The sequence below is a fragment of the Suricata suricatta genome, chromosome 11, assembly GCF_006229205.1.
Source record: "Suricata suricatta isolate VVHF042 chromosome 11, meerkat_22Aug2017_6uvM2_HiC, whole genome shotgun sequence".
NCBI classification, from domain to species: Eukaryota; Metazoa; Chordata; class Mammalia; order Carnivora; family Herpestidae; genus Suricata; species Suricata suricatta.
In genome coordinates, this window is record NC_043710.1 from 51,298,627 (window position 1) to 51,309,071 (window position 10,445).

The 10,445-nt window shown below is 36.7% G+C and overlaps 1 protein-coding gene across 3 annotated transcripts; it reads right to left on the bottom strand.

Annotated features, from left to right (window-relative positions):
* Window positions 1-4,300: 4,300 nt before the first annotated feature.
* On the bottom strand, window positions 4,301-9,887 carry LOC115272203 (olfactory receptor 51A4-like). 3 transcript variants are annotated; one of them, XM_029915275.1, is made up of 3 exons: window positions 9,500-9,541; window positions 5,358-5,518; window positions 4,301-5,154 (listed from the first exon to the last, which is right to left on the bottom strand). In XM_029915275.1, the coding sequence occupies exon 3, from the start codon at window positions 5,126-5,128 to the stop codon at window positions 4,433-4,435; it is 696 nt and encodes a 231-aa protein (XP_029771135.1). In that variant the 5' UTR covers window positions 5,129-5,154; window positions 5,358-5,518; window positions 9,500-9,541; the 3' UTR covers window positions 4,301-4,432. The 3 variants fall into 3 exon arrangements, with proteins under 3 accessions (XP_029771135.1, XP_029771134.1, XP_029771133.1); XM_029915274.1 differs by lacking the exon at window positions 9,500-9,541 and adding an exon at window positions 9,802-9,887 and having other exon boundaries at window positions 4,301-5,518; XM_029915273.1 differs by having other exon boundaries at window positions 4,301-5,518.
* Window positions 9,888-10,445: the final 558 nt, after the last annotated feature.

Below are 10,445 nucleotides of genomic sequence, written 5' to 3' on the forward strand. Positions count from 1 at the left end.
GAAAACGTAAAGAGAAATTTAAACCTGTAAAGAAGCATGCTGAGTTAGGACAGACAATAGAGCAAGTAACTCCTAGTGGTCCCTACTGTCTTCTCACTGATGCCCCTGCAAACTCAGTGATCTTGCAGATCTGCACCCAGAAACAATCTATACTAACCTGTGAGGCAATAACTACTGTTCAGCAAACATGTTACCCGACAGCCAGCCAGGTTCAAATATTTGCCTTTGAATTTCTTTCTGTATCAGGTCAGTGCTTCTGGCCTGGACTTGGCTGTTTGCTATCATTCAGCAGGACTCTAGACTTCCACCATGCATTTACAGAATTGTTGGACTTTGTGCCGAGGGTTAGGGTAATGGCATCCATCCTAATCACTTGACAACCACAGCCAGACAGATACTGTGCAACATTTTTGCTTGAGCTGGTGCAAAGGCAACTGGCAGCTGTGAATGTTGGGAAACTTACCGGTAATTTGGTAAGTGGTTGGATCCACATGGCAGAGTAAAGAGGATATGGCAGTGGCATGCATTTACCAGAATTTCACTGCTATGTGGGCACAACAGTCCCTCCTGACCTGCTGAGTCTAGTCCTGCTCCCTGATGCTTTCCTATTGGCCCAGTAAACGTTGGGGATTTCAGCTCAGCAGGATGTACCCAGAGGGAAAGAAAAAGCCCTGGAGGTGAAACCTCAAGAACCCAGAGGAGTCATACCAACCCCTGTAAATGAGATGTACTAATCCTTTGAGCAGAACACACCTTAAGCCTCCTCTGCCCCTCTGGTGGAATAATTTCCTGTTTTCAAAAATCAAGAGTATCATGTGAATGCTCTTAAAACAGTTTCACAGTGTTGGATAACTGTGCCTCTATGTGTCTGCCTCCTTCACTACACCTCACCCCCTTAAACTTATATGTGTTTCCTTCTACAAACTGACAAGGTTTTGAACATTTAATTTTCATCTAGTATTTTCAAATACGGTAGTTTTCAACTGCACTCAGACTTCACTGTGGAATTTCATAAACATAGAGATTTTTAGGCCTACTCTAGAGTCACTGAATCTCTTAACTTGATACTCATGGGATAGTCTTTGTGTCATCTTGGTATACTATGTATATTATTTCCTATGATTATTATGTTATATATAAGTATTGTTTTCGCTATAAAAATGAACTTGTCAGTTGCATTATATGTACTATGATCTCTCATTAGATTTTTTATATTTGAATGGTATAAGTAAAATTAACAATGACCATTTTAAGATGAATGTAACACTCTTCCATTAGCTTAAATATCTTAAAACAGTAGATAGTTTTTGTTAGATGCTGATACATTCATGAAAGCTCTACAGTTAGCAACAGCCCAGTGTTTTATCTTCAATAGAAAAGGACCCAGCCAGAGCTTATAGAAAAGGCCTGCAACCCAGTATTTCAAACTTCGAAGAATAGACTCTTAGGTAACTTTTAGTGGGTTGAGTTGTGATTTCCAGGACTCTTTTCATTCAACAGATGATAGCTTCATGAGACTGCTAACCCAAGATCCAAGAAAACAAGAGCTCATTGCATAGGACCAGCTGAACCAATGGGTAGCATCCTATTATGTTGTTTGGAATATTGTTTATGTTATCATATTATGTTGAGGTTCCTGAAAATACAAGGAAGATTTTTCTCTTTCTCTCAAGCTATTTCCAACCAATCATAATCTAGTAGACTCTGCTTTTGTACAATGAAATGAAAATTTTGAAGTTACAGCTGATTCTCATTGAATCCTCAGAGTTCAGGAACTCTTACAGAGCATCTTTGCTTTTCGTACAGTGTGTATTTGCATAGGTGTATTGCAATTGCAATAAGATCCTGTCCTCGTTTTACTAAGGTAATAATTTAGAGAACTGGTTATATGACCAAGCCCTTCCCTAGAATGTCATACTTGAAAATGTTGCTCATTTAATCAAGTATGAGTAGTGACTTTTAGGGAACTAAAGTTGACTGTATAAAATCTGTGCTGACAAAGCCCTCTCAAGTAAATCACCCTGTTACTTGGGTATAGGTGTAGCCCTTAAAACTGGTAAGGGAGGTCACTTCCATGGCAGAGCAGGATCCTGGGACATTTTGCAGAGTCTGAGTAAAGAAAGTACTACCCAAATGTATACTTACCTGAAGAGGTAATTTGGTGAAGACAATTTCTTGGTCATAATTCCCTATCCTTGCTAAAGTATATGATAGCAGTTTTTTAAACACCTAATCTGATTCTGTATGGAAAGCTCTAGGACTGCAAACTTAAGAAAGCCCATCTGGTATGTTATCATTCTTTCTGCATCTGTGTAAATAATGAGATAAAATCTAATGAAAGCCTGATCAAGAATAATCTTTCTTTGAAATTATATTTAATTTAATTTTATTTTTAATGTTTATTTTTGAGAGACAACGAGAGACAGAGTGTGAGCAGGTCAAAGGCAGAGAGAGAGGATGCACAGTATCTGTCACAGGCTCCAGGCTCTGAGCTGCTAGCACAGAGCCCAATGCAGGGCTCAAACTCACAAACTGTGAGATCACGACCTGAGCCAAAGTCAGATGCTTAACCAATTGAGGTACTCAGGCACCCCAGAAATGATATTTTATTTAAAATAGGGGAAACTATACAGGAAAATGTGTGCTTCAATAGGAATCTACATTTTTACTAGCATGGTCTTATGGGTTATCTGATTCTAGTATGTGGGATCTTGGTATTGTCAATGCCTTTGAGCTATTTTCAGCTATTGTCTCTGTTAGTTGTAGATACTAATAGCAACAAAGTAATTCAGGAAGGTAAGCCTGCAAATAAATTCTGTCTGGAGGAGGGTCAATAGGCGTGTCCCACAAAGTGGAAGAGACTATTTGTACTCATTTGCAAAATAATGTCAACATTCCTATCTATAAATATATCTTTTATATGGGGTCTCCTCTGAACTGGTTGTGTTATTCACCTGGTTCTATCAAAAAATGAGTTAAATTAGATCTTTAATGGATGTTCATTTTATGCCACTGTGAGAGCTAAATTTTTACCATTATTGAAAATTCGTCCCTTTAAATTTATTTTTCTTTCTTTCTTTATTTATTTTTAGAGAAGGAGCATGAGTAGGAGAAAGGGGCAGAGGGAGAAGGAGAGAGAATCTCAATTAGGCTCCATATCCAGAGCAGAACCTGATGCAGGGCTGGATCTCTTGACTCTGAGATCATCATCTGAGCCAAAATCAAGAGTTCAGCGCCTACCCAACTGAGCCACTCAGGAATCCTGGTTTTATTTATTTAAATTAATTAATTAATTAATTAATTTATTTTTGAGAGAGAGAGAGAAAGAGAGCTAAGTGAGCATGTGCATAAGCAGGGGACAGAGAGAGAGAGAGAGAGAAAGAGAGAATTCTAAAAAGGCTCTGTGCATGAACCCAATCAGGCCTCCATTTCATGACTGTAAGATCATGACCTGAACCAAAATCAAATACCCCTGAAAATTGGTGTTAATTAGTGTTTATATTCCTGCTTGGGAGAGAGACAAATCATATACATTATAAAGGGTTATGACATTAGCTAGAACTCCCACAGAAACTGAGAAGACAGGAAACTTTCTATACTATATAACATAGACAGTGATATTTTAATGCTCAGGAAGGAAATACTGAAATAAATGAAACGGGTGAATGAATTAGATTTTTCTTATACTTTTGTGAGCTCTGCATGTGTTTATTGTTTTTTCTTATTAGTTTTGTGTGTGCCCATATATCACTTTCCATTTCAATTTTAGTTCCTGAGAGCATAGGCATATTTCATAGAAGTGAAAACTATGAGTTGGAGAATACTATTTTATTTTTTAACTTTTTAAGTTTATCTATTTATTCTAAGATAGAGAGAGCATGGAAGGGAGAAAGAGAGAGAGGGAGAGAGAGAGAATCCCAAGCAGGGTCTGCACTGACCGTACATAGCCCAATGCGAGGTTTTAACTCCCGTACCCACAAGATCATGACCTGAGCTGAGATCAAGAGTTGGACACTTAAACAACTGAGCCACCCAGATGCCCCTGAGAACACTATTTTAAATAAAGAGGCAATCCTCTGTCACTTCTGATCACTATCCAATTGTTATATAAATATATACTGTTAATTCTCAAATGAGTATGTAGAATATTACTTTAAGTATGATGAAAATGACAAGCATATATTGCATTCATGAGGCTGGTTAAAGCAAGCTAGGTGAAAGTGGAAACTTAGAATACATTTTACACTTATATATGAGTCCTAATCTTACATTCTTATCCAAAAAATTTCAAGGCTGATACTTCAATCTTAATAAACATGTTGAAAGATGATATTGTAAAATGATTAATATATGCTGTGATTCCTTATTGATTCATTCTACTTGTTCTGTGTCATTCACTGATTGAGGTTTCATTGTGGCTAAACATTCCTTGTCAGCTGTGTTTCTGACACAACTTCCCTAAAACCGTATTTCTTATCTGTTTGCTCTTCACACAGTATACAATGGGGTTCATCAATGGAGGTACCAACAGGAATACATCAGCCATGAGGATCCTAATGACTGGAGAACTGTGTTTGGCAAACCGATAGATCACAGCTAGGGAGAAAATGGGAACATAGAAGATGAGCACAGCACAAATGTGGGAAACGCAGGTGTTGAGGACCTTCAGCCTTTGTTTCTGTGATGCTATGTTCAATACTGCTTTCAGTATCATCATGTAGGACATGAAAATAAATCCTAGGTCTAGGATGCCTGTGACAGCCACAAATAAACCATAGATGACATTGACCTTATTGTCAGAGCAGGCCAGCTTCATGACATCCTGATGGAGGCAGTAGGAATGGGAAAGGAGGGTCTTCTTACAGTATCTTAGGTGTTTTAGAGTGAAAGGGAAAGGGAGGATCAACAAAACACTTTTGAAAGAAAAAGCAAGCCCGATTTTGGTGACTCTGGCTCTGGTCAGGATGGAGGTGTATCTCAGAGGGTTGCAGATGGCAATAAATCGATCAAAGGACATGATAAGAAGAACTGACGACTCCATAGCTGAGAATCCATGAATGAAAAATTCTTGGGCAAAGCAGGCATCAGGGGAAATTCCTGGAGCATTAAACAAGAATATCCTTAGCATGGTCGGGAGAGAAGAGAGGGACAGTCCTAGGTCAGAGACAGCCAACATGGAGAGAAAATAGTACATGGGTTCATGCAGAGATGGTTCTGTTTTTATGAAAAACAAAATAGCACAGTTTCCCAGGATGGCAATGAGGTATATGAGGCAAATGGGTATGGAGATCCAAACGTGGGCATGCTCCATCCCTGGGATCCCAATCAGGAAGAAGGTAGAGATTTCAATTTCAGACCTGTTGAAGATGAACATGCCAGGCAAATGAGGGAAGCAAGATGAGAAGCTTGGGAGAGGCCCTTTGCAGTGTTGCGAATAGACTGGCTCAGTCCCTGACTCTACCATATTGTTGAGGTGCTGTGAATCCAAGTGATATGCACATAATTCTTAGACATAAACCTAAATGGAGAAACATAGGAAGAGAAGTATTCATCAGTTAAAAACAAAAACTGACAAAAAAGGAAAACAAATTTATATCAAAATTGAACCTTACAACAGATAGAGGTTACAATAGGTATAATAAGTTCTATATAAGGACTGATTGGTTAACTAAGATAATTCTATTCCAATTGGTGAGCTTGATATTTTCACTTTTTAATGTAAACATTATAATTTACATACTGTTAAAATTTCAGTTAATTTACATAAAATTCAGAGATAAAGTAAGATATTTTTTATACAATGTGTTTTAACATAGACATGGGTTTTTTCCTTTCCTCAAATTTCCTTTATTGTCTTTCAGAAACATTTGGTAATTTTCTCCAACAAATGTTTTACCTCTTTTGTAAAAACATTTTTTAGAATCCTTATGCAATTGTTGACATTGTTTATAAGATCATTAATCTCTATTATTTTTCTATTTTCCATAATGATTACTGGTCACATAGAGGAACTCTGCAGATTTTTGTTGTAGAAGCTTGTTATAAGCCTGTCTATGCTGGCCATTCTCTTTTTATCTCTTCCTTTCCTACGATAGAGCCCTGAGTGCCACCTCATCTTCTTTTTACCCCTTTGGCCATGCATACACTTCTGTAAAGAAATCCTTCAGTAAACCTTCTCAACTGACTTCTTCATGTGCATCTATGTCTTGCTGGCACACTGTATTTCATTCCTTTTAGTTAGATTGTCCTCCTCTGGTATTTAGGCTGTTCTCTGCAGTGCAATGTGCAGTACACAGATTGGGATTTGCAATTAACTTATTTTCTTATAACTCAGTATTCTCAACCTGAAAACTCATGTATTTTTTCAATGTTGAATATCTTTTGTCATTATAACTTTCAACATTGCCTACTGAAATATATCTAGCTGGAACTTGTTGAACCTTCTCAGTCTAACTTCCTAGTTAGATTGCTTCATATCTTCAAACTGTTCATATGTTTTTGTATTTGTTTTTGCAAAATTCATTGTTGCGTTTTGGTGAATTCTTTAGTATGACTTCTTATGCACTAAATCTGTTTTCATTTGTTACTGGTCTCAAATGTATTCCAACTATTGAATTTTATTTCAATTACTGTATTTTCTTTTTTAATTCATATTTGTATTTTCAATTTATATCTACCTACACCCCATAATTTTTCATTCATTTTATTATTATTATGTTGCCTTCAAGTTTTGAGGATCTTAAGCATAGCTGCTTCAAAATTTATTTTAAATTGCTCTAGTTTTTATTTTCTCATCAGTGAATGTTATTATTGAAATTGTAGTTTCTTTCTCAGTGTTAGTCTTCATATATGGTTCAGAATTTTACTTGTAATCTCACCTTGAGTGAAAATTTCCTTGTTTGTTTGATGATTTATTTTGTTCATGCCCCATGATTAGATGTTGCCGTTGACTCTTCCTCACTTTCTTAAGTTTGTCAACTGTACTAAGTCTTTTCATAATGGTTAAGGATATTGTTTCAAATGAGAGCCGAATACAGTTTTGCCCTTCCCATCTCCCACCCTCAACTACCTCAAGATCTGGAGTCGATTTGGGCTGTGACAACACCTATTTCTACTCTCCTTGTGGATTAAGAGCTTCATGTCTCAAGTAGGGTAACTTAGACTTGTCCTGTGTCAAATACAGAGCACTATCGTGCTAAGTCCCGTACACATGCTGAGCTGCCAATCACCAATATGCCTCTAGACTAAGAGCCATTGGTTTGTAGATTCAACTTCAATACATAATTATGTGTTTTTACATGGTCTCTCATATCTATCTATCTATCTATCTATCTATCTATCTATCTATCTATATCTATCTATCATCTATCTAATCTATCTCTTACCTATTATCATCTATCTATCAACCATTAAGTATTTTCTATCCATTTGTCTTTCTAAGGAGAATGGATATATCTTTTTATTATTTTTCTATTTTATTTATTATTACTACATGTGTAACATAGAATGGAAATTGACATACCCAGTTCAGCTCACTATACCATATTGAATAAAATTCTCCATCAAAACTTCAATACAATTTAAAAACTATAAGTTATTAGAGCTTATGTTCAAGAAAAATAGATTTTTTTGAGAATTGTTTGATCATGTGCTTTTCATAAGATAATGAGTTAATGTACTAATTTATTCAGTGATACACTATAGCTAATTGCAGGCTTCATCATCAATCTTTGTCATGAGAAATTTGATAATGTCTCTCAGATCTGAACTATTTAAGCCATTTCTTAGTACTTCGATTCTTATATTTACATATATCTTCAACCATTTAGTCACAATAATTCTATTGTCATGATGGAAAATACTTAAAAGGTCATGTTCCATATTTTCTTCACTATTTTTTTTTTCCTGAGCTGGTTTCTCCTAAAATCTGAAACACCAATTATTGTAATCCACCTTCAGTTCTCTCTATGCTATTGTTGCTTCTTGATTCTTCACTGTCTTCTGAATGGGTTTTCTGGACTGAACCTCACATCCAACTTACCATATTTATTTTCCTCTGCCCAAACTACTTCCATTTCTGGGTTGTCTATAAACCTTTTAGTGACATTTATCCCCCTGAAAAATGAGATGTCTAGGAAACAGACAATTAGAAAGAAATGCCTAGGAAGTTTTGCATTATATAATTCATTATATGCATTTTTTAATAAAGGAAAAAACCTGGCAGGTGCTTGGATATTGTTCACTTTAGAGTTTAACAAACTCTCATACAAATTCATAGTAAGGCAATAATAAACTGTACTTTCAGTGACTACTTTGTGATATCTGTCTGCCTAGACACTAATCCAGTTGTGTCCAATCACACAACAACCAATGGAGGGCTATCTATTAGACCTAGTGTCTTCGGATTTCCCAAACTTGCTTCTGATGTTAATCTGAAAGGAGTAAGATAAATGTTTAAGGAAAACTGAAGTTTTATTTCAACAAGGATCGTGCAGGAGTTTTGCTTGTTTGGTCTGTGCAACCACACAGTTGAATAGTTATTGGATCATTTCCTTTAGGACACATAGCATCAAAGCATGTTTACAGTCAAATTTGTTGAGCTAAGTGGGATGTTGAGAAAGGTCCCTTTTCTGCCTGGTTTGTCTGTTGAATTCACCCACTTGTGCCTTTATTTCATCAGCCTTCTAGGCAGTTCTTCCTTGACTGTATGGGGGATTCTGCTTCTCTTTCAATTTTCTCCTAAATATTATCTAGCAAACTTTCACCCAAACTTCGTAGGTCGTCAATAACTTGGCAGTATTTTTGACATATAGTAATCTTTTGATAGTTTTGAATCTTTTAATCAATTTAAACATTCTGAGACCTGAGATGTTAATTTTTCCATACCTAATCCTATTAATAAATTTGTGTTTATAAGTTCTCTTAATGTCAGGAATAAACTTGTTTATTGATAAATAAAAAAATGGAGTAATAACATTTTCAGTAAACATATTATTTATTCTTAACTACAACCTCTACTTCTCCTAAATGAATCTATGTATGTATCTTTAGAAAGTGCTATATCTCTCTGGAAGAGCCATTTTATTTGCTTTGAACTATGACATTTTTAGAGAGTCTACAGGAAAGTAAAACACTGCACAGAATCATTTCCAGTAGTTGTTTTTCTCTCAGAAGGGCCTACGAAAGCCAATTCTGTACTTTGCAAAAATGTAAAAAATGCAGTTTGAGTAACCAATACAGAATGTCTTTAAAGGATGGATTTAGAATAAAATTTATTATTTTATGGAAGTTGTTAAATAAGGTTATCATGTTCTTTAAGTTAAAGGTAGAGTGATTTTCAATGAAGTCACGATGGTGTCATTGGGACTGCTTCAGGTGTTGACTATATCCTGAGATTGAAGCAGTCATTAAGTAGTAAAATCATGTTAGTTTATCAGGGATAAGAGACACATCTTATGGTTACTGAAGGATAAGATCATGAGGGTTTTCAGGTACTTACCAAGGTGTTGGCCACTGCCTTTATACTTTAAGTTCAAGAAAGAGATAAATGCAGGATGAAGTCACCCAAATCCCATTGTTAGGCACGACAAGGGTAGATCATGACAGTGATTCTAGCCCCTCTACCTGGATACCTTTTTAGCATCACAAAGGCCTCTGGGGATGAGAACTCAGGAAATTACCCTGAAGGATTAAAAAGCCCCCAGGCAAGTCCTTAAATGAATTAACTCAAGGAACATTCAACTGAATTCCCACTATGATTATGAATTAACCATATATGTTTAATGCCCTAGGAGGCCTCACCTGCGGCACCAAGCAGAATTCATTCCTGTGTCATCTGCAATTTTAGAGAGTCCATATGTGGCTCTTCTGGGAGAGTGTTGTTATGCCCAGATAGCAGTATCCCCCAAAGACCAGAGACCGCCAGGGAGACTGAGTCACACATGCAAAAGCAAAGGGCTTTATTATGGGTTCAGGCTCAGGCTCACAGACTTTACCAGCACAGTGGATCCATGCTGTGAGCCCCAAACAAGGGCTGAGCAGAGTTTTTATGGGGTTTGGGAAGGAGGAGTTACATGAAATTGTGACCTATCATAATGGTACCACAGTATTGGCAGCAACTTTAACCATACACATTGTTCAGAGCGTCTGTTACTTTTGGCGGGACCCAATTACAACATTTAGAGTATTAACCAATTACAGAGTGGACCCAGGACCCTCATGTAGGGTGTAACTAGCCTTAAGCAATAAATGATTATCTATAGCTTCTATCTCTAGGCCTGCCCTTAGGAGTCTTAAGCATTTTAGCTGGTGGCTTCTGAGTGGGTGTTACTAGGGTGGTCCCTGGTTGAGCAATCTGTGCCCTTTTATTGTCTAATGATTCTGAGAAACTGACACTTAGGCCTCCAAGGTCAAAGGGGAAACTTGAAGCCTGTCATGGAGTCAGT

Coding starts and splice junctions, on each gene's coding strand:
- LOC115272203 (XM_029915274.1), bottom strand. CDS start 5,464: ATGGTAGAGTCAGGGACTGAGCCAGTCTATTCGCAACACTGCAAAGGG.